Source organism: Myiozetetes cayanensis, unplaced genomic scaffold, assembly GCF_022539395.1.
Source record: "Myiozetetes cayanensis isolate MyiCay16 unplaced genomic scaffold, myiCay2020 scf15, whole genome shotgun sequence".
Lineage (NCBI taxonomy): Eukaryota > Metazoa > Chordata > Aves > Passeriformes > Tyrannidae > Myiozetetes > Myiozetetes cayanensis.
The window spans coordinates 16,594,826-16,619,522 of NW_026087159.1; the positions used below are offsets into that span (position 1 = coordinate 16,594,826).

Genomic DNA, 24,697 nt, shown 5'->3' on the forward strand with positions numbered 1-24,697 from the left:
GACTCCTGGTGAGAGGTCCTTCTCTGGGAGGTTTAAATCAGGAGTGAAAAGTATGGCAGATGAGCAAGAAATAATGGGCGAAGTCAGGAGCATCCAGAAGGCAAAGAGGAATATTTACTTGGCTAAACAAAGACTGAAGGTCTATTCAACAAGCTCTATAGAATGCTCTGTTATTCTTGGCTAGAATGTCTGTAGAAAGACAAGTAGTCACTTTCCTCAATCTAACCGTTTTATTTGCATTAGGTTTATTTAGGTTTTTTCTATTTTGATTTGTTTGTTTGTTTGTTTTTTAATCATTTAAGTACTATGTATAGTAGCAGAAACAAAAAGGAAAACCCTAAAGAACAAAATACATATTTTCTGAACTCCGAATAGTTGCATCACTGAGAGCATCCAATACAAAACAGCATGGTAGTAACAATGACTACGTCTTACCTTTATGTCCAAGTTTTTAATCAAAATCATGAACCCATTCAACAGTCTTTTAGTCGCTATTTTAATGACAAGCTAAACATTGCACATATCTCAAAAAGAAGCCTTCTCCTCTTTTTGCACCCCTAACAACCTTTGACATAATGAGGTGTGACAAATTGATTTAAAACGTAGATGCAGGAAGAAGGGCAGGCACGCTCTGCTCTGCCTTGTGGGTGTTGTAGTCTTTCTTCAGGCTCTCTGCCTCGGCAGCAATAGGAAGCTGGACTCTAATTCCCATATCTCCCACTAGAGTCTCCTGCACAGGCTCAGAGCCCATATGCGAGGAGGGGGTGACCACATTGTGTCTATTGTATGTTTTTCTTTTTGTTTCTTTTTTTTTTTTCTTTTTTTTTTTTTTTTTTTTTTTACTTTTCCCTTGGCATTTTTTGCATTTCACGGGAGATTTAAATCGGGAGTGAAAAGCATGGCAGATGAGCAAGAAATAATGTGCAAACTCGAGAGCATTAAGGAGATCAGGTATGTTTGCTTTGTGCCTCATCAGTTCCATGAAGCAGCTTTTCCCTCGGGGGAGCGGAGGACTTGCATCAATCTGAAACTAGCTATTGTGCTACTGAGGGAAAGAAAACTACCGTTGGGTTTACAATGAGAGCTCAAAATAGATTTTTCTAATCAGGGAAGGAGCATCTGTTGCTGGTAATTAACACTGGAATGCGTATGAAGGACGTTAACGGTCGTGCATTTCCAGAGAAATTTCCCTGAGTGATGAGAAGGCGGAATGATGGGAAGAACTGAGCAGCTCGGGAGAGTGATGTCGGGTCGCGGGCGATGTGGGCGTTTGTTTGTTTGTTTTTAAGTCCTTTGACTTATTATTTAATATTCCTGAGGCTCTGTCTTGAATCTTGCCCGGACGCCTGGGCAGGAGCCTTGACGGGCTGCGAAAGGAGGGGCATGGCACGGAAAGCAGAGTCTAACACCGAAAGCCCAGGACGGACGTGCCCCCGGACAGGGCCGGGCCGGGCAGCACTGTGGGCACCGGCGGAACCCACGGAGCGGGGCAGCCGCTCACCCCCCCGACGGGCGGTGTTGGGGTCAGCTCTGCCCGCCGGGCATCCATGCGACGGATCCGTGCGGGGGACGAAAGGGAGCAGCTGAACCTTGGCAGCTTCTCTCTGCCCTGCCTTGAGCTCCCGCTCGCCCGAGGGCGTGGAGACTGCCAGGAGAGGCCTGGAGTGATCTTCCTACCTGCTGCTTTTGGCCGCCGCCCCGGGGCGCTGGGGATGGGGAGCAGCGGACCGAGGCTTTTCTACCGTTCCCTCCAGCCACTTGCCTCGCTCTGCGGTTCGTGCAAGGCGATACACCAGGAATTTGTATACAGCGTCCTTCGCAGGAGGAGTCACAGGATGCTGTGGAAGAGGGGGATCCTAAACAGCCAGGCATGGTACCACGTGTTCCCGCACTGGGGACATTTTTTATAGCTTTAGGTAGGGCATTGCCACTCTTTACCTAAGGGCACAGATTTTGAGTATTAGGCCTGAATTGCCTAGGAATTCATGCATCCAAAAGCCAAAACACACTGCAGTGATTTTGAAAGTAGAGAGAAAAGGAGAAAAGTAGGGAAAAAAAAGTTTTAAAAGTAGAGAGAAAGTAGAAAGAAAGGGAGGTGGAAGGCATGCTGACTGTGGGTAACCTCAGGGTGATGAGAAGTGTTTTGGGACATGATGACTGGAGAGGGGCTATCAGGGAGAGAGGAGAGAGGGCTAGGGATGAAGGCTTTACCACCGGCAGTATGTGCAGGTGGTCACAGAGACTTCTGGCTGGTAACAGCATCTCTAAGAAGTACACTTTACGCATGGAAAAAGTGAATTAGGCACCAGAATATAGGCCTCAGCCTTCTTTGCACAATAGCACAAAGGTGAACAAAGATGAAGCAAAGATATTTGTCTGGAGTCCCCAAATTATTTGTAGAAAGAGATATGACAACAAATACTTTACAGGGTAAGAGGAATGCTTATCTACTCAACCGTTAGGCAGGCTCTGTTTTAAAATACTGATCTAGGTATGGCCTGCTACAGTTTGTGGTCCAATTATTGTAACACTTCATTTAAATTATTTTTTTCAGAGTGATATCCTCTATTTGAAAATTCACAGTGCACTCAGTTTTCTGATAGTATATTCAAAGGTGATATATAAACTGCAATTAACAGATTTTTGTGATTACTTTGTGGCATAAGGTAGTGTAAAGGTGATGTTACTAGCTTTAGTGTACAAGGAAGTATCAAGAAAGTTATTAAATAACAAAAAATCAAATGTTAAAAAGTCAATCCTATTTGTAATATTGATGTCCATTTTGAGTCACCTTTGACAAAATCTGATCAAATTAACCTATTTATTCATCCTCGAATCTTTTAAAAGGAGCTTGCATTCTGTGAAGAATTTTCTTCAAAATAAACATGAGAATTTCTTACGTTTACAGACTCACCTTTGATAGATTTAGCACTTTATTTTGTTCTGCTTTCCATGTATTCTACAGACAGGAAAAAAAGTCTTTACAATCAAAATCAAAGAACTTGCCTGCTCCTAGGCTCATTCATCTCCATCTCCTATTAAAGGCAGCTTAGCTGGGTTTTTGAAGGGATTAAGGAATCTGATTCTGAATCTGGGATCTGATTTTGAAGATCTATATCCATAGCTATATCTATAGATAAATACATATAATTTGTAGTCAAGGGAATACTGTTTTCAGTAAATGTGTTTCATATCCACAATCCAAACATATATGCAAATACTTATTTATATGCATTAAATGCTTCCACAGAAATAACCCCAGTCATAAAATTAAACAAATGCCTAAAGACTCAGTGTTCTGATTGGGAGGAGCTAAAAGAGAATGAGAATGGATATATTGATGAGAGATGCTAGTTTCACTGTTTAATGCCCTATTGGGACACACTTAGTGACTACTGTCATCAATACACTGTGAGAACTTAAATAGAAGGGAAAAAATATGAGGGCAAAATTCATTAGGCAGTCTAGAAATCACACTTATGGTTCCTGTTTTTAAAATTATTGCTTGTTGCCTGATGCTAACAGGAAGAGTTGTCATTTGTGTGTACTTTTTCTTTCCTAATGTCAAAAGCTAATCTTTTGGGCTTAAACAAGCCCCTGCAACTCATTTGTTGTAGCAATCTGGCAGAGTATGGCACCAGTGACTAGTAACAATGAGGAAATAAATGTATTTCCATTGTCTTTAGGTGAACACATGTTATAAATACAGGAGAGGAAACAGGAAATAAATCGGGGACAAATACTCACAGTTTCAATAATCAAAGATGCCGTTACTAAATAAATGACATTTTATAAAAACAAGGGTAGATGTTAGGTTAGTGGAATATTGCCACATGTAAAGTGGAAGGTAGAGAGGATCTCTTTTTACTGGTTTAAGTTCAATATTTACAATCAGACTCGTATATGTCATTGTGTAGTAAATGACACAACAACTCCAATGACATTAAATTATACGATGTTGTAGCTACATACTTGAATTCTATCTACAGTTCGTTTTTCATGTCTCATAATCCTGTGCTTAACCTACATTTTCTGCATTCCTCTCTTTTGGAACTAGGGTCAACTGACGCAGTAGAATGCTATTGGTACAAATTCTCTGAATCTACAGTAACTGCTAAAATCTGACAACGTTCTATTAATTTCACAATTCAGTACAAGAATTCTCATAGCATTGAAAAGCTCAGCAAAAGAGCTGGAATTAGAATTCAGTATTCTCGTTTCTTTCTCAGACATATATAGTTTCACCCTTGTCTGTTGCTGCTAGTGCCTTCTTCCATCTATCTAATCACATATAAAGTGACACCTCACAAAAATATGTTTCAGTGACTTTCTGTTGTCTCTCTATTTTTAATTACCACTGGGATTCAGGAATAAGACTTTGCAGATGGAAAAAATAAAGGCACGACTGAAAGCAGAATTTGAAGCTCTGGAGTCTGAGGAGAGACACCTGAAGGAATATAAACAGGAAATGGACCTGCTGCTGCAAGAGAAGATGGCCCATGTGGAGGAGCTGCGACTGATCCACGCTGATATTAATGTGGTATGCAACAGTCCAGCTGCAGACAATCTAAGACACAGTGGCATATGAATCATTCCACAGGCTGTGGAATTGTGCACATCAGTGAACCATCACTGGTTCAATAATCTGGACTTTACAACACCATCCTAGGATCCTACAGAATGCAAAGTAAATTTACTTCAGGGTAATTGTTTTTTTCCTGTGTTGGGCAGGATATTTTGTAATGTTGGCATAGTAAGCACTTGCACCAAGAGGAAAGATAACCAAGCGTATTGTGGCTATGAGTTTACCAGTATCCACAGTAACATCACTCCAGCAGTGCCATAGAAAACTGTTCCTCCTGTTAGGCTTTTCTCACTGAGCACCCAGAAACAGAGAAACTTTAGCAGCTAGCTGGGACTTTTGACGGGGGCTTTTGGGAAGAAAGATTTCGAGAAAATGCATGGTATTTGTTAAGTTCTTAGTAGGAACTGACCTTCATCAGTGAGTGAAACCACCAAACAACAAGAAGCACCAGCCTGAAGGGAATTAATACAAAGAAGAGGAAAACAATTTATAAACAGGAAAGATTAGCCAATTAGAGGGGCTAAGTAGGGAATATCTTTTTAAATATGCATTTTTTTATGTCATGTTAGGTCACTTACATGTCTGCTTAGTGGTTTCTAGCTCTGCAGGTATCTCTGCTTTGCACGAGAGAAAAAAAGCTCCCACACTGTAAACAAGTACAAGGTATATACTGGATGTGCAGACTGCATTTCTTTATCTTGAAATGTCTGTTCCCCTATCCAGCTGCATAACCTCAACCTCATTTTCATTCTTTCTTCTTTTTCCAGTCAGATTGTCTTTTTCTCTGCTGCTTTTCCCATGTACTGCAGTGAGAGAAACAGGAACTTTTCCTTGGTTTGTTTGATAACTTCTGACAGTCGGTGTTCAGATATCTTAGAAACACAGAAAATTAGTTTTGTTCTACCTTAATTCCTTTTTTAATGTCTGCTGAGAGTTTTCCATCAGTCCTCACTTGCTGACTTTATCTGTAGCCTGTCTACCTGCTTCTTCTATTGTTCAGAAGGTCATATAGGTTGAGTGCACCTTTTTTAAATGAAAATGCATCTCATATGTCACTTTCTGTTGCTTCTTCCTTGCCCAATTTTTGTCCTCCCAATACCTTAACTGTTTGTTCTGCTATTGCATTGTCTCCAATCTCTTCCAACTTGAGTGAAAAAAATCTCTTCTTTCTGATACAGTCTCTTGCTCAGAGAGGGACAGTTCTTTACAAGCATGCCCGTCCTCCTGTTTCAGATGGAGAATACTATCAAGCAGTCTGAGAATGATCTTAACAAGCTCTTGGAATCTACTCGTCGCCTGCACGATGAGTACAAACCCCTAAAGGAGCACGTAGATGCCTTGCGAATGACTCTGGGATTGCAGAGGCTGCCGGATCTATGTGAGGAGGAGGAGAAACTGTCCCTTGAGTAAGTCTCCAAAGTAAACATTATCTGGCTTTATACTTTCTCTCAATTCTGCTGGTCATTTTCTCATTTTACTTTTGTTGGTAGGTGGAAAAAAGAACTCAAGAGGTAAGCATGAAAAACAAAAGTTAACAAAAAAGGGATGTGGGAAGACGTATCGGATAACATTGTCTGAACTTGTTGCAAGGTAAATTTAGATTATTCCAAGCTGCAAAGTCTACATATGACATGCAAAAATTCAGGGGTGGTTGGCTGTCTAGATTTTTGTACTGTATGTTGCATTTTCTAGCAACTTTTTTTCCCCCCTGTTTAGGAAGCAATAGTAGGAGGCAATACAAGAGAGGAATGAAAAACAAGTGTTCTTCAGTTAGTTTGTGCTGCTGCTAGTCAGAATTTTACTTTTCACTGCCTACTCAGGGCAATGGCATTTAACCCTAACCCTAAGACTGTCAACAAGTAAGTTTACCCAAGCTGTGGAAAAGATTGGGATAATAAATTACAGTTATTACAGTTTCATTTTTAGGTATAAACTAGGTGGGAGAGAGTGACAGAATTAGCTACTATTCTAAGAACAATGTCCTTTGTTTAACAGATCAGTTTTAAATGCAAGGGATGTTTTAAGAAGCTTATATTTCTTTTAATGCCCAGCATAATTAAAATAATTTTCACGGACACACAGTTTTCAAGATTTCCTTTGTATTTCTTTAGAAGCGTTGTTTTACATTCCAAACAACATGACACCACAAAGAATGTATTAAATTACTGCCTACAAAAGTTATGCATTTTAACCGAATACAACAGAAAACCTGTTTGATAGAGTTGCATCTGAAGCTGTTAAATATATATGTGTTGTCTGTTTTTGATTGGACTAGATTTTTTATCCAGCTGTATGTCAAGATACCTTAGAAGCTGACAGTCTGGAATCTGGCTGAAGTGTACAAATGCAGAGAAAAATACTACCGATTCTATTTATGCACTAGTCTTAAGTGTAGGCAATTTGACTCCAGAGGAACATGATAGGGAAATGTGATCCATTGCATTTTAACACAAAATATCCTTTACAGACTAATGAAATACTCCAGAAGGCGGTTACATTTTTTCTTTGTTATTCTTCCGTCTAGCTACTTTGAAAAGCAGAAGGCAGAATGGCAGACAGAACCACAGGAGCCTCCCATCCCAGAGTCTCTGGCTGCAGCTGCAGCAGCTGCCCAACAGCTGCAAGTGGCTAGAAAACAAGATACCAGACAGACAGCAACTTTCAGACAACAACCACCTCCAATGAAGGTCAGGAGACAAATGTACTGGGTTTTCTCTTTTGCTATTGGAACACATTATGTTTATAAAGTTGATTGGTATTTGCAAAAAGGAAAAATTATGTGCTCTGATTCTGATTTCCCCTGCAGTAGTTCAAATCAAGAACAACGAGCAGACTTAAAGTAGTAGCACCAGTCATCAAGGGTTAAGGACAAGAATCTTTTATGACTTAGGAGTCTCCATCAGCAGAGATGTAGGCAATTCCCACTCCTCCCGTGCTTCACGTGGGAGAAAGTCATGTAAGAAGGAAAAAAAAGCTTGGCAAGAGAAAAACAAGTAGCTGTTAGTTAAAAGCAATGCACATATTTTATGAAGGAAATTACTGATGGTACATGTTACCAGAAAAGGTGTTTTTTTCTGCATTTGGGATCTTCAAGACTAACGTTAACTTAAACTAACCTCAGGCACTTAAGTGACAGTTTTACTCAGCTCCTTCTGTAGTAAGAAGAGCTAAGTAATTCCATAGAGGTACTCATCCTGCCAAGGTCCAAAGAATCACTGACTAAGTAGGCAAACTGATGTTGGTACATTCCATAATGTACTTACAAGGTTCCAAAGAATCACTGACTAAGTAGGCAAACTGATGTTGGTACGTTCCATAATGTACTTACTATCTGTGGTTAGGCAGTTGAAAAGCCTTTCTGCAAGTAATTATGCTTCAGTCAAATGGAAATTAAAGGGCTTAGTATGGAGCAAAAAGGCAGAGTTCTGTACCTTATGTTAAATACATGGAATTTATCTTATCACTTGCTCCTGCCTTAGATTCTGTGACATCACAATTGGACTTCACTGTAACTTCTCAGACTCAATGAACTGTTATGCATGTAAACACCTCATTGGAACATTTAACACAAAACAGAATTTATTGATAGATGTATGAACCATATGTCTGCAGAATTGTAGTTTTAATTCAATTAAGTACTCCAATTTTTCACTTGGCCTGAAATTACTGTACAATCTAGATACCTAGATTGTATAGAATGTAGCAGTGGTTTGCCTTTGAAGGCAAGAGGACTTATTTTTGCCTGTACTGTGACTTAGAATATGGTACTCAATAATTCATGTAACAACGCCACTTAAATGTTTGTAACAAGAGGCTGCAATGTTGTATTTCAGGCATGTTTATCGTGCCACCAACAAATTCATCGGAATGCACCCATATGTCCACTCTGCAAAGCAAAGAGCCGATCCCGGAATCCCAAAAAACCCAAGAGGAAACAGGATGAATGAAATCAAAAGATTGCCAAGCTGTGTGACCTGTTCCAGTCATCTTCCAGTAAAACTGCAGATGCGCCTAGACTTTACTGAAGTGCAGACTCAAGTATGACCGTCTCATTATATTCTACTTAATGCAATGTAAGCACAATGTTCCTCTTCTGTCTTAAGTTCCTTCCAGTCCTTAGGAATTGGATTTAGGAAAGTAAATATTATGGTGCTACAGTTTAACATTTCCGTTGTTCCATCTTTTGGACTCCTAAATAAACTGGAATTCTTTGTGCAAGTCTGGCTATTTCTATTGGCCAAATGTGATGGCCACAAATGCTTTTACGTTCTCTCTTTAAAAACCAGATGTTACTAAAATTTTTTTCTGTTTTCTCTTGATAACAGGAGACTGACTATTAGAAGTGCTGAAATAGCAGTCTGATTGTTTCACTGAAAAACAAACAATTTATTTTCCAGGCTGGTAACACTGCATAGGTTTGGGTATCCAGTAGAACTCATTTATACAGGAAATGTTTAGGGAAAACAGGATTGGTTATACAGAAAATCAATGCATTGAGGGCACACATGAAGTTTGATTTACTGGAGTTTGATTGTACCATTCCCTGAAACTTGACTTGAAACTGGGAAAGTTGATGGCTATGTATGAATTTCTAAAATTATGCGATTTGTCATGCTTCAACATCTTAATAGGTTATTATTTTCAGCAGTCAAAAGACAACTGACTTAAGAACAAGGCACAAATTAACTGCATAAGAGGTCCTCCTAGGCTCTATGGCCAACCTGCACATTGTGGTTCCCTAGGGAACTTGCATGAAATATCCCAGATCTCTGCGTGCGCAGACTGCTGCATCAGTCATTCTGCTGTCTTCCTGGCTTGTACAGCCAAATTCTCCCTTGGCAGACTTATCCTCCACAGGAACATAGGAGAGTAACATGCACAATGAACAGTGTCAACTAAAAATTATGTATTTCACCAGAACCACTGGGCTTTGATGTCGTCGTCCTCCCTTAACCAAAACTTTCTATTTTTTGTGTCATTTAATAGTCATTTGCATGTAAGCTTTACTTCAGGCCAGTGTTTTTCTTGCTCTGTGTGTGCCTAAACAACCCTGACTACCCAGAGTAGACTCGTCCCTGTATCCATGTGTTCATTTTGTTTCACCTAATGCAACAAGTTCCTCCAATGGGGTGGATGACAGTGACCCATGTACAGAAACAGGGCTTAAAATTTACTCATCTCCAATCCCAGTTCTGTCACTATCTTTGTTGTCTAAATTGATCTCAAGTATTAAGTCTTCTTTTCACTAACGTCAGGAGGCAATTCTTGTGCTTGTTCACATTCTTCTCTCTTTAGCTCAAGTTCTTCTCTACTGTTATGCTAGAGTGGTTATATTGAAAATTTGGCTTGTTAAATGGGAAGAACAGGGCACTGGCAACTATAATAAATCCACATAATGCAATTTTACTGGCCAAATCACATATGCCATCATTAATTTCCCAAGTCTGCCACAAAGTACACGAGTGATTTATTGAATATAGTCCTGTAACTTATATCAAGTTCATGAGGTATTCTCTTATTTTAATATTTTGTAGCCATATGAACATCTCTCAACAGCAGAGACAGAATGTGGACCACATGCCCCTGAAATTATGTGAAGAGCAGATTCTGCTAGCTGAATCACTGGGATTTGGTCTCTCTGAGATAGCAATAATGGAAGATAGTCTGACTCCATTCTCCAAATGGCAGTAGTGCATTATGCATGTCTTATGGCACAGACAGTGGATTCTGCTATTGAGTGTCAGACTGGTCATATGCTGTGTGCCCTGTTCAGAGAAGTTCTTAGTAAGCTGAAGGGAAAACATACACTAAGATAAAAGTACGTGGACTCCCAAAAGTACATGCTTGAGAGCAGTATACTTCGATGGTAGTTGTACATAAATTTAAGAAGTAGTGACAATGGAGCGGGCAGATGGTCTGCAATGAAGTAGTGTGAAGAGAAGGATTGATTTGTAGTAACTTAGAGTTCTGAAATAGATAGGGTTAGTCACAGTTGCTTTCACTTCACTGTTACTTTACCAGGTTCTTTCTTTCTTGGAGGATCTCTAAACTGAAGTATGCTTAAAAGATACACAACTTGCTGATTTAGTACAACAGTTTTGTATTTTTTCTTTTTTAAACTAGTCTCTTGTTCTCTTGTGTTTAAGAAGGTTAGGTTTTTTTTTTTTAAAAAGAATATGACATACTGTGTTTGCATCAATCATGTACTAGTATTTACAGATTTGTTTGCACATCCTTTACAAAGTTCTGCTGTATGAATAGCATGCATTACTGAAAATGAGCATAACTGAAGATGAGTCAGCAGAGCCCTGGCAGCCAAAAGGGCGAACTGTGTCCTGGGGTGCATCAGGCACAGCATCGCCAGCTGATCGAGAGAGCTGATTGTCTCACTCTAGACTGCACTGGTGAGGCCTTGAGTACTGTGTGCAGTTTTGGATGCCTCAGTGCAAGAAGGATATCAGACCATTACAGTATTCCAGAGAAGGAGGGTGACCACGATTGCTAAAGGTCTCAAGGACAAGACCTCTGAGGAGCAACTCAAGTCACTTGGCTGCTTCAGTTTTGAGGGTGTCCTCATCACAGCCTACAGCTTCCTCAAGGAGGAAGCAGAGGAGCAGGTGCTGATCTTCACCCTTTTATGACCAGCGACAGGACATGAGGAAATAGAATGAAGCTGCATTAGGGGAAGTTCAGATTGGACATTAGGAAAAGGCTCTTCTTTGGGAGAGTGGTTGGTCCTTGGTACAGTGACCTAGGGAAGTGGTCAAGGCACCAAGCCTGTCAAGAGTTCAAGGAGCACCTGAATGGCACTCTTAGTCATACAGTTTGATGCCAGGTAGTCCTACAAGGAGTGGGGGATTGAACCTGATGATCCTTATGGGTCCCTTCAAACGTGAGATGACCCTATTTCAAGGAGACAGAATAGGCATGATGTATGAAGGGATCATGGGGGTGGGAGCAGGGAGGGAGGTGGTGTCTTTCATAAGGCAAGAGTATTCTTTTCTCTCACATGATAATAACGTAAGTTTAAGTGAAGAGCTCTTCTTCTGGGCTCTTTTCTCCCAGGCAACTTTCTCTAGAGACTAGCGGAATAATTATGAAATATTGATTTCTTCTTTTTCAGACAGAGGAGGAAGCTGTCTGAAGTACAGTTCCTACCACAAGTCTAATGCTTTTTTGCTTCATGGATTTTTTTTGCTCTACTGCATTTTTGCTCTTCCTTTGTAGCTAAAGTCTTTGTAGGTACTTCTTTGCTTGGCTTAAATTTATTCTAACTTGGGTTCAATTCTCAGAATAGTCACAATGACACCCTCCACAAAGCTTGCAAGACTTTTATATTTACTAAAATCTGTTTTAACCCTGTCTTTGTCATTGCTTTTTTAAATGGGTATCAAAGTGACAGCAAAGTAACTGGATTCTCTTGGAACAGATGGTTTTCCAGGATTTCCTCCTGATTCCTCACTTGCCTCAGATGATAGTCATGTTGCTCTGCAACCAGACACCACAAAAAACCCCTCACAAAACAACAAAATAAAAAACAAAAAACCCCCAAGGCTTTCACCCTGCCACCACCATGAGCTCATGATAAGAGGTGAACACTGTACTGTGACTGAATACTTTGTTGTAGAAATTTTCATACCCAAGCTGGGATACATCAGTTGTTCAAACTTTGGTGTCAAGGACCCCACTAACTACAGAGAAAATATAAGGCAAATTTTAATACTTGCACTTCCTGAATTCCACTTTCATTTTCTAAACATGACCTGACCTAACCTGACAGTGGCTTCAAGTTACAGAAACTAAATTTGAAAGAATAGACATTGATGTATTATCTAAACAGCATACTATTTTAAAAAAATAAGACTTCACTAGGACTTTGTAAAGTGCTTTATTCCTTTATTTTGCAGTTTTCAAATTCCTCGAGCATAGGTTTTCATTTTAAAATTTAGGTGTTTTAGCAATATCTGGTATTTTCATTGACTTCTGTGTTTTAAATATTTTACTCCTGTGCTTTGTGGGAGTAACTGTTTAATTTGTCTGTACAGTCCTTTCTAATAAATATTTGTTTCATGTCATGCTTTCTTCCTGCACATCTGTTATTTGCTTATGCTACCAAGAAGCAGCCATATCCCAAATGGTAAAACTCAGCTGTCTTAGTTTTACACGATGCAATTAGCCACAATTCTGTTATACCATTATAGAAACTTTGTGGAGATAAATATGTGGAAAAAAAGATCCCTTCTAATGAGCTTTAGAAAACAGGAAGGAAAAGGAGATGATAGTACAACAGGTTTTAACATAGCCAAACTTTTTAGTTTTGCCTTCTAAAGTTAAACTGAAAGCAGCTATAAACATGATTCCCTCTCCAACTTAAGGCAGAGGATAGCTGTCTTCTCAAGAGTACTGCTTTGCCATTAGGAGATTATATGTACCAGTGCTTGCTGGAAGTTGCTTCTCATCAGACTGGCGACTGAGGAGTTTACGGCAGCACTCCCTAATTGAGCTCTGTCAGGAAAGCCCACATAGGCTGTACACTGTTAGCTAAAGAGGTAACCTACTGCATGGGAATGAAAACATTTTTGGGTAAAAATGTAATCCATTGGCATAGACAACAAAAGATGGCTCTAAAAATATTGCTCTACTATGCAGTGAAGGGAGGTTTTTTCAGTCCAACTGCTTTAGCCCAGGCTGCACTTTGATGGCCTCTTGTCCATCAAGCCAACAGCTCCCTGTCAGCTGGGCCCTTTTTCTTCTCCACTTTGGGAGAAGAGGGGAAATAGAGATCAGTAAGGAGATAGAAGGCACTTCCATCTTTTTGAAGTTTAAATTCAACCCTTCTTAAATTCAATCTGCTGGAGTCCGTGAGGAGGGAGGAGGGTGCAAGGAGCAGCACAGGATCAGAGCCCATGGAGGCTGCAGCAGAGGAGGGTGTGCAGGAGCCAAAGGGCAGCTGAGGCCATTCCCCAGGGAATGCCAGATCCTGACGTCTGTGCCCACTTAGGGAAAAGTGCCAACATTGCACAAGTGTGCCATGCCAAAGCATAGTCCTCTCCAAAAAGCAGAAAGTAGGGAAAAGATGAAGGGAGCAATGGGCAGAAAAGCTGGTGATTTGGCAGGTGTGTTTTGAAATGCCTTTTGTCCAGGCTGGGAATTTGCTAGGTGTCCAGCAGCGATTGGTCTGGTTTTTGCCCCCAAACTGTCCATTCCCTCCCCAAAAGATGTCCCTTTTGGCCTGCAGAGGTGCAGTCCCAAGGGTAACCACAAGACGGCGACACTGAGCAAAAAGAGACCAGGTCTACCCGTCAAAAAAGGGAGACCAGGTCTACCCGTCAAAAAAAGGAGACCAGGTCTACCCATCAAAAAAAACAGAACAGGTCTACCCATCAAAAGGAGAACAGGTCTACCTGTCAGGGTTGAATTAGCAATGGGAACGACTCCAGTGTGACCAGTATGGGAACTGGGGAGGCACTGGGAGCACTTGGAGTGACACTGGGAGGAGAATAGGAAGGGACTGGGGGTGCAGGGGAAACTAGGAGGGAAGTGGGAGGGGACTGGAGGCACTGGTGGCACTTGGGGGGGACTGGGATGGGATGGAGGGCACTTGGGTGGCATTGGGATGGGGACTGGGAAGGGACTGGGATGAACAAGGATGTGATTGGGATTGGGTTCTTCTTCTAAGGACAGAAAGGCATTCAGCCCTTTGCTCAGTTCCTCACTGACCACACAAAACCAATAAACTTCACTTAATTTTGGGATGTATCCAAAATGCTCTATGCAGAAGAGAACTTGCAATTCCCTCCAAGCCTTGTCTTTGTCCCTATGACAAATTAATTTTTTTCCTTTTTTCCCTCCTTTTTTCTTTCCTTTTTTCCCTCCTTTTTCCCTTTTTTCCCCATTTTTTCCCCTTTCTTCCCCTTTTCTCTTCTTTCTCCCTTTTTTCTTCTTTTTTTTTCCTTTTTTCTTCTTTATTTTTTTTTGAAATCCATTCCGTACTCTGGAAAAATCCAGTCCGGGTTCTCCCTTTTCTCTTCTTTTTTTTTCCTTTTTTCTTCTTTATTTTTTTTTGAAATCCATTCCATACTCTGGAAAAATCCAGTCCGGGTTTTCCCCCATTCCGAACTCTGGGAAAAATCCAGTCCGGGTTTTCCCCCATTCCGTACTCCGGCAGAAATCCAGTCCGGGTTTTCCCCCACCCCCCGGTCCCGCCCCCCTTCCCCCGCGCCATTCTCCCTCAGCTTGCTCCCGGTGCTCTTGGAGGACGCCGCGGGACCGGCTGTACCCGGAGCTGTGCGGGGTCCGGCGGGAGGGGCTGGGGGGCTGCGGTGCCGCCTCGGGGCTTGGCTCGGCTCCCGGGACTGGCAACGAGGACAGAGATGAGGGAACGGGGCTCCGACTAATAATGATTTGATGGGTGTATGAATCATTCCCGGCCGTTTACAGTTCCCGCACCGCCCCCCGGCTCGAGCCGCCTCTGCCCGCGCCCCCGGCTCGCGCCGCCACCACCCCCGGCTCGCGCCGGTCCCGCTTCCGGCTCACGCCGGCCGCGGCTCGCGCCCCCAAGTCACGTGCCTGCCTGAGAGGCCAACCGCCATTCTGTCCCCCCCTGTGAGGGACAGCCCCACGGGTGGGCAGCGAGGATGACGAGGGGCAGGACAGCCCCACGGGTGGGCAGGAGGATGACGAGGGGCGGGACAGCCCCACGGGTGGGCAGCGAGGATGACGAGGGGCGGGACAGCCCCACGAGGGGGCAGCGAGGAGGACAAGGGGCGAGACAGACTCAGCTGTGGCCCGCGAAGATGACGAGGGTCAAGACAGCCTCAGGTGTGGCCAGTGAGGATGACGAGGGGCGGGACAGCCCTACGAGGGGGAAGCGAGGATAACAGGGGCGGGACAGCCTCGGGTGTGGCCAGTGAGCATGATGAGGGGTGGGCCCTGCTGGGTGGTGGTCTGGAGCATGTTTTGGTGGACATTTTCTGCAGAGGAGCAGTCCTTTCTGTGGAGTCTCTCCAGCAGTGATTGTGAGGGCATCTCGCCGGGGCAAGCACCTGAGGTACCTGGATCGTCGCTCAAGGAAGGGGCCGAGGGATGTGCTCGGGAGCAGCGCACGTGAACAGGTAAGGGACTGGGGGGGATGCAGGGAAGATACAGTTCAGACTGGAGGAAGAGCTTGGAGGTTTCTTTTATGGATATGAACATGCAAAGCAGGGAGCGAGGTGGGTTATAAGCACTCTAGGTGCTCGGGCAGGTGAGCCAGGACTTAGGGGAGGGACTAGCTTTCCTGAGCACCAAAAGTTCCAGTGAATTGCCTCTCTCAGGAGCAGTCGAGAGGAGTTTCTCCTTTGGGGCTGGGCTACAAAGGCAGGCAGCTGAAACTGCTGGGGGAAGCTTACTGCTGTAAGCAGACTACAGTTTCCACTGAGAGTTTTGCTACTAAAACTAGGGAGTTTTGTTTTCTCTCTGCACAAGACCTGCTGGTATTTGTTAAATTCACTTTCTAAAAAGGGGAATACATTCAGTCACTTTGCAGTGGGAGTAAAGAACAGCCTCTTAACTGTTGCTCCATAGGTCTGTTAAGTCACTAGACAACAAAAGATGGCTCTCAAAATATTGCTCTACTATGCAGTGACGGAAGGTTTTTCCAGTCCAACTACTTTAGCCCAGGCTGCACTTTGATGGCCTCTTGTCCATCAAGCCAACAGCTCCCTGTCAGCTGGGCCCTTTTTCTTCTCCACTTTGGGAGAAGAGGGGAAATAGAGATCAGTAAGGAGATAGAAGGCACTTCCATCTTTTTGAAGTTTAAATTCAACCCTTCTTAAATTCAATCTGCTGGAGTCCGTGAGGAGGGAGGAGGGTGCAAGGAGCAGCACAGGATGAGAGCCCATGGAGGCTGCAGCAGAGGAGGGTGTGCAGGAGCCAAAGGGCAGCTGAGGCCATTCCCCAGGGAATGCCAGATCCTGACGTCTCTGCCCACTTAGGGAAAAGTGCCAACATTGCCCAAGTGTGCCATGCCAAAGCATAGTCCTCTCCAAAAAGCAGAAAGTAGGGAAAAGATGAAGGGAGCAATGGGCAGAAAAGCTACTGATTTTCCAGGTGTGTTTTGAAATGCCTTTTGTCCAGGCTGGGAATTTGCTAGGTGTCCAGCAGCGATTGGTCTGGTTTTTGCCCCCAAAGTGTCCATTCCCTCCCCAAAAGATGTCCCTTTTGGCCTGCAGAGGTGCAGTCCCAAGGGTAACCACAAGACGGCGACACTGAGCAAAAAGAGACCAGGTCTACCCGTCAAAAAAGGGAGACCAGGTCTACCCGTCAAAATAAGGGAGACCAGGTCTACCCGTCAAAAAAAGGAGACCAGGTCTACCCGTCAAAAAAAGGAGACCAGGTCTACCCATTGAAAAAAGGAGACCAGGTCTACCCATAGAAAAAGGAGACCAGGTCTACCCATTGAAAAAAAGGAGAACAGGTCTACCCATAGAAAAAGGGGAACAGGTCTACCCATAGAAAAAGGAGACCAGGTCTACCCATTGAAAAAAGGAGACCAGGTCTACCCATAGAAAAAGGAGACCAGGTCTACCCATAGAAAAAGGAGACCAGGTCTACCCATAGAAAAAGGAGACCAGGTCTACCCATAGAAAAAGGAGACCAGGTCTACCCATAGAAAAAGGAGACCAGGTCTACCCTTTGAAAAAAGGAGACCAGGTCTACCCATAGAAAAAGGAGACCAGGTCTACCCACCCCGAAAAAGAGAACAGGACTACCCATAGAAAAAGGAGACCAGGTCTACCCACCTCGAAAAGGAGACCAGGTCTACCCATAGAAAAAGGAGAACAGGTCTTCCCATAGAAGAAGGAGAACAGGTCTACCCATTGAAAAAAATGGAGAACAGGTCTACCCATAGAAAAAGGGGAACAGGTCTACCCATAGAAAAAGGAGACCAGGTCTACCCACCTAGAAAAGGAGAACAGGTCTACCCATAGGAAAAAGGGAACAGGTCTACCCATAGAAAAAGGAGACCAGGTCTACCCTTAGAAAAAGGAGACCAGGTCTACCCACCTAGAAAAGGAGAACAGGTCTACCCCTCAAAAAACAGAGCAATACATTCAGTCACTTTGCAGTGGGAGTAAAGAACAGCCTCTTAACTGTTGCTCCATAGGTCTGTTAAGTCACTAGACAACAAAAGATGGCTCTCAAAATATTGCTCTACTATGCAGTGAAGGGAGGTTTTTTCAGTCCAACTGCTTTAGCCCAGGCTGCACTTTGATGGCCTCTTGTCCATCAAGCCAACTGCTCCCTGTCAGCTGGGCCCTTTTTCTTCTCCACTTTGGGAGAAGAGGGGAAATCCAGATCAGTAAGGAGATAGAAGGCACTTCCATCTTTTTGAAGTTTAAATTCAACCCTTCTTAAATTCAATCTGCTGGAGTCCGTGAGGAGGGAGGAGGGTGCAAGGAGCAGCACAGGATCAGAGCCCATGGAGGCTGCAGCAGAGGAGGGTGTGCAGGAGCCAAAGGGCAGCTGAGGCCATTCCCCAGGGAATGCCAGATCCTGACGTCTCTGCCCACTTAGGGAAAAGTGCCAACATTGCCCAAGTGTGCCATGCCAAAGCATAGTCCTCTCCAAAAAGCAGAAAGTAGGGAAAAGATGAAGGGAGCAATGGGCAGAAAAGCTGGTGATTTGGCAGGTGTGTTTTGAAATGCCTTTTGTCCAGGCTGGGAATTTGCTAGGTGTCCAGCAGCGATTGGTCTGGTTTTTGCCCCCAAACTGTCCATTCCCTCCCCAAAAGATGTCCCTTTTGGCCTGCAGAGGTGCAGTCCCAAGGGTAACCACAAGACGGCGAGACTGAGCAAAAAAGGGAGACCAGGTCTACCCGTCAAAAAAGGGAGACCAGGTCTACCCGTCAAAAAAAGGAGACCAGGTCTACCCGTCAAAAAAAACAGAACAGGTCTACCCATTGAAAAAAGGAGAACAGGTCTACCTGTCAGGGTTGAATTAGCAATGGGAACGACTCCAGTGTGACCAGTATGGGAACTGGGGAGGCACTGGGAGCACTTGGAGTGACACTGGGAGGAGAATAGGAAGGGACTGGGGGTACAGGGGAAACTAGGAGGGAAGTGGGAGGGGACTGGAGGCACTGGTGGCACTTGGGGGGGACTGGGATGGGATGGAGGGCACTTGGGTGGCATTGGGATGGGGACTGGGAAGGGACTGGGATGAACAAGGATGTGATTGGGATTGGGTTCTTCTTCTAAGGACAGAAAGGCATTCAGCCCTTTGCTCAGTTCCTCACTGACCACACAAAACCAATAAACTTCACTTAATTTTGGGATGTATCCAAAATGCTCTATGCAGAAGAGAACTTGCAATTCCCTCCAAGCCTTGTCTTTGTCCCTATGACAAATTAATTTTTTTCCTTTTTTCCCTCCTTTTTTCTTTCCTTTTTTCCCTCCTTTTTCCCTTTTTTCCCCATTTTTTCCCCTTTTTTCCCTTTTTTCTTTCTTTCTCTTCTTTCTCCCTTTTTTCTTCTTTTTTTTTCCTTTTTTCTTCTTTATTTTTTTTTGAAATCCATTCCGTACTCTGGAAAAATCCAGTCCGGGTTCTCCCTTTTCTCTTCTTTTTTTTTCCTTTTTTCTTCTTTATTTTTTTTTGAAATCCATTCTGCACTTGGAAAAATCCAGTCCGGGTTTTCCCCCATTCCGAACTCCGGCAGAAATCCAGTCCGGGTTTTCCCCCATTCCGTACTCCGGCAGAAATCCAGTCCGGGTTTTCCCTCCACCCCCCGGTCCCGCCCCCCTTCCCCCGCCATTCTCCCTCAGCTTGCTCCCGGTGCTCTTGGAGGACGCCGCGGGACCGGCTGTACCCGGAGCTGTGCGGGGTCTGGCGGGAGGGGCTGGGGGGCTGCGGTGCCGCCTCGGGGCTCGGCTCGGCTCCCGGGACTGGCAACGAGGACAGAGATGAGGGAACGGGGCTCCGACTAACAATGATTTGATGGGTGTATGAATCATTCCCGGCCGTTTACAGTTCCCGCACTGCCCCCCGGCTCGAGCCGCCTCTGCCCGCGCCCCCGGCTCGCGCCGGCACCACCCCCGGCTCGCGCCGGTCCCGCTTCCGGCTCACGCCGGCCGTGGCTCGCGCCCCCAAGTCACGTGCCCGCCTGAGAGGCCAACCGCCATTCTGTCCCCCCTGTGAGGGACAGCCCCACGGGTGGGCAGGGAGGATGACGAGGGGCGGGACAGCCCCACGGGTGGGCAGGGAGGATGACGAGGGGCGGGACAGCCCCACGGTGTGGGCAGCGAGGATGACGAGGGGCGGGACAGCCCCACAAGGGGGCAGCGAGGAGGACAAGGGGCGAGACAGACTCAGCTGTGGCCCGCGAAGATGACGAGGGTCAAGACAGCCTCAGGTGTGGCCAGTGAGGATGACGAGGGGCGGGACAGCCCTACGAGGGGGAAGCGAGGATAACAGGGGCGGGACAGCCTCGGGTGTGGCCAGTGAGCATGATGAGGGGTGGGCCCTGCTGGGTGGTGGTCTGGAGCATGTTTTGGTGGACATTTTCTGCAGAGGAGCAGTCCTTTCTGTGGAGTCTCTCCAGCAGTGATTGTGAGGGCATCTCGCCGGGGCAAGCACCTGAGGTACCTGGATCGTCGCTCAAGGAAGGGGCCGAGGGATGTGCTCGGGAGCAGCGCACGTGAACAGGTGAGGGACTGGGGGGGATGCAGGGAAGATACAGTTCAGACTGGAGGAAGAGCTTGGAGGTTTCTTTTATGGATATGAACATGCAAAGCAGGGAGCGAGGTGGGTTATAAGCACTCTAGGTGCTCGGGCAGGTGAGCCAGGACTTAGGGGAGGGACTAGCTTTCCTGAGCACCAAAAGTTCCAGTGAATTGCCTCTCTCAGGAGCAGTCGAGAGGAGTTTCTCCTTTGGGGCTGGGCTACAAAGGCAGGCAGCTGAAACTGCTGGGGGAAGCTTACTGCTGTAAGCAGACTACAGTTTCCGCTGAGAGTTTTGCTACTAAAACTAGGGAGTTTTGTTTTCTCTGTGCACAAGACCTGCTGGTATTTGTTAAATTCACTTTCTAAAAAGGGGAATACATTCAGTCACTTTGCAGTGGGAGTAAAGAACAGCCTCTTAACTGTTGCTCCATAGGTCTGTTAATTCACTAGACAACAAAAGATGGCTCTCAAAATATTGCTCTACTATGCAGTGACGGAAGGTTTTTCCAGTCCAACTGCTTTAGCCCAGGCTGCACTTTGATGGCCTCTTGTCCATCAAGCCAACAGCTCCCTGTCAGCTGGGCCCTTTTTCTTCTCCACTTTGGGAGAAGAGGGGAAATAGAGATCAGTAAGGAGATAGAAGGCACTTCCATCTTTTTGAAGTTTAAATTCAACCCTTCTTAAATTCAATCTGCTGGAGTCCGTGAGGAGGGAGGAGGGTGCAAGGAGCAGCACAGGATGAGAGCCCATGGAGGCTGCAGCAGAGGAGGGTGTGCAGGAGCCAAAGGGCAGCTGAGGCCATTCCCCAGGGAATGCCAGATCCTGACGTCTGTGCCCACTTAGGGAAAAGTGCCAACATTGCACAAGTGTGCCATGCCAAAGCATAGTCCTCTCCAAAAAGCAGAAAGTAGGGAAAAGATGAAGGGAGCAATGGGCAGAAAAGCTGGTGATTTGGCAGGTGTGTTTTGAAATGCCTTTTGTCCAGGCTGGGAATTTGCTAGGTGTCCAGCAGCGATTGGTCTGGTTTTTGCCCCCAAACTGTCCATTCCCTCCCCAAAAGATGTCCCTTTTGGCCTGCAGAGGTGCAGTCCCAAGGATAACCACAAGACGGCGACACTGAGCAAAAAGAGACCAGGTCTACCCGTCAAAAAAGGGAGACCAGGTCTACCCGTCAAAAAAAGGAGACCAGGTCTACCCGTCAAAAAAAGGAGACCAGGTCTACCCGTCAAAAAAAGCAGAACAGGTCTACCCGTCAAAAGGAGAACAGGTCTACCTGTCAGGGTTGAATTAGCAATGGGAACGACTCCAGTGTGACCAGTATGGGAACTGGGGAGGCACTGGGAGCACTTGGAGTGACACTGGGAGGAGAATAGGAAGGGACTGGGGGTGCAGGGGAAACTGGGAGGGAAGTGGGAGGGGACTGGAGGCACTGGTGGCACTTGGGGGGGACTGGGATGGGATGGAGGGCACTTGGGTGGCATTGGGATGGGGACTGGGAAGGGACTGGGATGAACAAGGATGTGATTGGGATTGGGTTCTTCTTCTAAGGACAGAAAGGCATTCAGCCCTTTGCTCAGTTCCTCACTGACCACACAAAACCAATAAACTTCACTTAATTTTGGGATGTATCCAAAATGCTCTATGCAGAAGAGAACTTGCAATTCCCTCCAAGCCTTGTCTTTGTCCCTATGACAAATTAATTTTTTTCCTTTTTTCCCTCCTTTTTTCTTTCCTTTTTTCCCTCCTTTTTCCCTTTTTTCCCCATTTTTTCCCCTTTTTTCCCTTTTTTCTTTCTTTCTCTTCTTTCTCCCTTTTTTCTTCTTTTTTTTTCCTTTTTTCTTCTTTATTTTTTTTTGAAATCCATTCCGTACTCTGGAAAAATCCAGTCCGGGTTCTCCCTTTTCTCTTCTTTTTTTTTCCTTTTTTCTTCTTTATTTTTTTTTGAAATCCATTCCGTACTCTGGAAAAATCCAGTCCAGGTTTTCCCCCATTCCGTACTCTGGGAAAAATCCAGTCCGGGTTTTCCCCCATTCCGTACTCCGGCAGAAATCCAGTCCGGGTTTTCCCCCCACCCCCCGGTCCCGTCCCCCTTCCCCGCGCCATTCTCCCTCAGCTTGCTCCCGGTGCTCTTGGAGGACGCCGCGGGACCGGCTGTACCCGGAGCTGTGCGGGGTCCGGCGGGAGGGGCTGGGGGGCTGCGGTGCCGCCTCGGGGCTCGGCTCGGCTCCCGGGACTGGCAACGAGGACAGAGATGAGGGAACGGGGCTCCGACTAATAATGATTTGATGGGTGTATGAATCATTCCCGGCCGTTTACAGTTCCCGCACTGCCCCCCGGCTCGAGCCGCCTCTGCCCGCGCCCCCGGCTCGCGCCGGCACCACCCCCGGCTCGCGCCGGTCCCGCTTCCGGCTCACGCCGGCCACGGCTCGCGCCCCCAACTCACGTGCCCGCCTGAGAGGCCAACCGCTATTCTGTCCCCCCCTGTGAGGGACAGCCCCACGGGTGGGCAGCGAGGATGACGAGGGGCGGGACAGCCCCACGTGGGGGCAAGGAGAATGACGAGGGGTGGGACAGCCCCACGGGTGGGCAGGCGAGGATGACGAGGGGCGGGACAGCCCCACGGGTGGGCAGCGAGGAGGACAAGGGGCGAGACAGACTCAGCTGTGGCCCACGAAGATGACGAGGGTCAAGACAGCCTCAGGTGTGGCCAGTGAGGATGACGAGGAGCGGGACAGCCCTACGAGGGGGAAGCGAGGATGACAGGGGCAGGACAGCCTCAGGTGTGGCCAGTGAGCATGATGAGGGGTGGGCCCTGCTGGGTGGTGGTCTGGAGCATGTTTTGGTGGACATTTTCTGCAGAGGAGCAGTCCTTTCTGTGGAGTCTCTCCAGCAGTGATTGTGAGGGCATCTCGCCGGGGCAAGCACCTGAGGTACCTGGATCGTCGCTCAAGGAAGGGGCCGAGGGATGTGCTCGGGAGCAGCGCACGTGAACAGGTAAGGGACTGGGGGGGATGCAGGGAAGATACAGTTCAGACTGGAGGAAGAGCTTGGAGGTTTCTTTTATGGATATGAACATGCAAAGCAGGGAGCGAGGTGGGTTATAAGCACTCTAGGTGCTCGGGCAGGTGAGCCAGGACTTAGGGGAGGGACTAGCTTTCCTGAGCACCAAAAGTTCCAGTGAATTGCCTCTCTCAGGAGCAGTCGAGAGCAGTTTCTCCTTTGGGGCTGGGCTACAAAGGCAGGCAGCTGAAACTGCTGGGGGAAGCTTACTGCTGTAAGCAGACTACAGTTTCCACTGAAGGTTTTGCTACTAAAACTAGGGAGTTTTGTTTTCTCTCTGCACAAGACCTGCTGGTATTTGTTAAATTCACTTTCTAAAAAGGGGAATACATTCAGTCACTTTGCAGTGGGAGTAAAGAACAGCCTCTTAACTGTTGCTCCATAGGTCTGTTAAGTCACTAGACAACAAAAGATGGCTCTCAAAATATTGCTCTACTATGCAGTGAAGGGAGGTTTTTCCAGTCCAACTGCTTTAGCCCAGGCTGCACTTTGATGGCCTCTTGTCCATCAAGCCAACAGCTCCCTGTCAGCTGGGCCCTTTTTCTTCTCCACTTTGGGAGAAGAGGGGAAATAGAGATCAGTAAGGAGATAGAAGGCACTTCCATCTTTTTGAAGTTTAAATTCAACCCTTCTTAAATTCAATCTGCTGGAGTCCGTGAGGAGGGAGGAGGGTGCAAGGAGCAGCACAGGATGAGAGCCCATGGAGGCTGCAGCAGAGGAGGGTGTGCAGGAGCCAAAGGGCAGCTGAGGCCATTCCCCAGGGAATGCCAGATCCTGACGTCTCTGCCCACTTAGGGAAAAGTGCCAACATTGCACAAGTGTTCCATGCCAAAGCATAGTCCTCTCCAAAAAGCAGAAAGTAGGGAAAAGATGAAGGGAGCAATGGGCAGAAAAGCTGGTGATTTGGCAGGTGTGTTTTGAAATGCCTTTTGTCCAGGCTGGGAATTTGCTAGGTGTCCAGCAGCGATTGGTCTGGTTTTTGCCCCCAAAGTGTCCATTCCCTCCCCAAAAGATGTCCCTTTTGGCCTGCAGAGGTGCAGTCCCAAGGGTAACCACAAGACGGCGACACTGAGCAAAAAGAGACCAGGTCTACCCGTCAAAAAAGGGAGACCAGGTCTACCCATTGAAAAAGGGAGACCAGGTCTACCCGTCAAAAAAAGGGAGACCAGGTCTACCCATTGAAAAAAGGAGACCAGGTCTACCCATAGAAAAAGGAGACCAGGTCTACCCATTGAAAAAAAGGAGAACAGGTCTACCCATAGAAAAAGGAGAACAGGTCTACCCATAGAAAAAGGAGAACAGGTCTACCCATTGAAAAAAAGGAGACCAGGTCTACCCATTGAAAAAGGA

The 24,697-nt window shown here is 45.9% G+C and overlaps 1 protein-coding gene and 1 long non-coding RNA gene across 9 annotated transcripts; both read left to right on the forward strand.

The window, feature by feature from the left end:
• The first annotated feature begins 761 nt into the window (after window positions 1-761).
• ZC4H2 (zinc finger C4H2-type containing) lies at window positions 762-12,660 on the forward strand. Of its 6 annotated transcripts, none has more exons than XM_050310582.1 (6): window positions 762-951; window positions 4,369-4,540; window positions 5,819-5,991; window positions 6,076-6,096; window positions 7,110-7,272; window positions 8,419-12,660. In XM_050310582.1, exons 1-6 carry the CDS (start codon window positions 899-901, stop codon window positions 8,530-8,532), a joined length of 696 nt encoding a protein of 231 aa, XP_050166539.1. In that variant the 5' UTR covers window positions 762-898; the 3' UTR covers window positions 8,533-12,660. The 6 variants fall into 6 exon arrangements, with proteins under 6 accessions (XP_050166539.1, XP_050166540.1, XP_050166537.1 ...); XM_050310580.1 differs by lacking the exon at window positions 762-951 and adding an exon at window positions 958-1,873; XM_050310584.1 differs by lacking the exon at window positions 762-951 and adding an exon at window positions 1,738-1,916.
• Window positions 12,661-13,274: 614 nt separating this feature from the next.
• LOC126637471 (uncharacterized) lies at window positions 13,275-24,411 on the forward strand. Of its 3 annotated transcripts, XR_007628337.1 has the most exons (6): window positions 13,275-13,932; window positions 16,908-16,988; window positions 17,069-17,173; window positions 17,492-17,799; window positions 20,788-21,369; window positions 24,382-24,411. It is a non-coding gene; the product is annotated as an uncharacterized LOC126637471 (long non-coding RNA). The 3 variants fall into 3 exon arrangements; XR_007628335.1 differs by lacking the exons at window positions 20,788-21,369; window positions 24,382-24,411 and having other exon boundaries at window positions 17,492-18,403; XR_007628336.1 differs by lacking the exons at window positions 20,788-21,369; window positions 24,382-24,411 and having other exon boundaries at window positions 17,095-17,173; window positions 17,492-18,403.
• Window positions 24,412-24,697: the final 286 nt, after the last annotated feature.

Coding starts and splice junctions, on each gene's coding strand:
- ZC4H2 (XM_050310580.1), top strand. CDS start 1,548: ATGCGACGGATCCGTGCGGGGGACGAAAGGGAGCAGCTGAACCTTGGC. Junction 5,992..6,075: donor GAGGAGAAACTGTCCCTTGA/GTAAGTCTCCAA, acceptor TTTTGTTGGTAG/GTGGAAAAAAGAACTCAAGA. Junction 7,273..8,418: donor AACAACCACCTCCAATGAAG/GTCAGGAGACAA, acceptor GTTGTATTTCAG/GCATGTTTATCGTGCCACCA.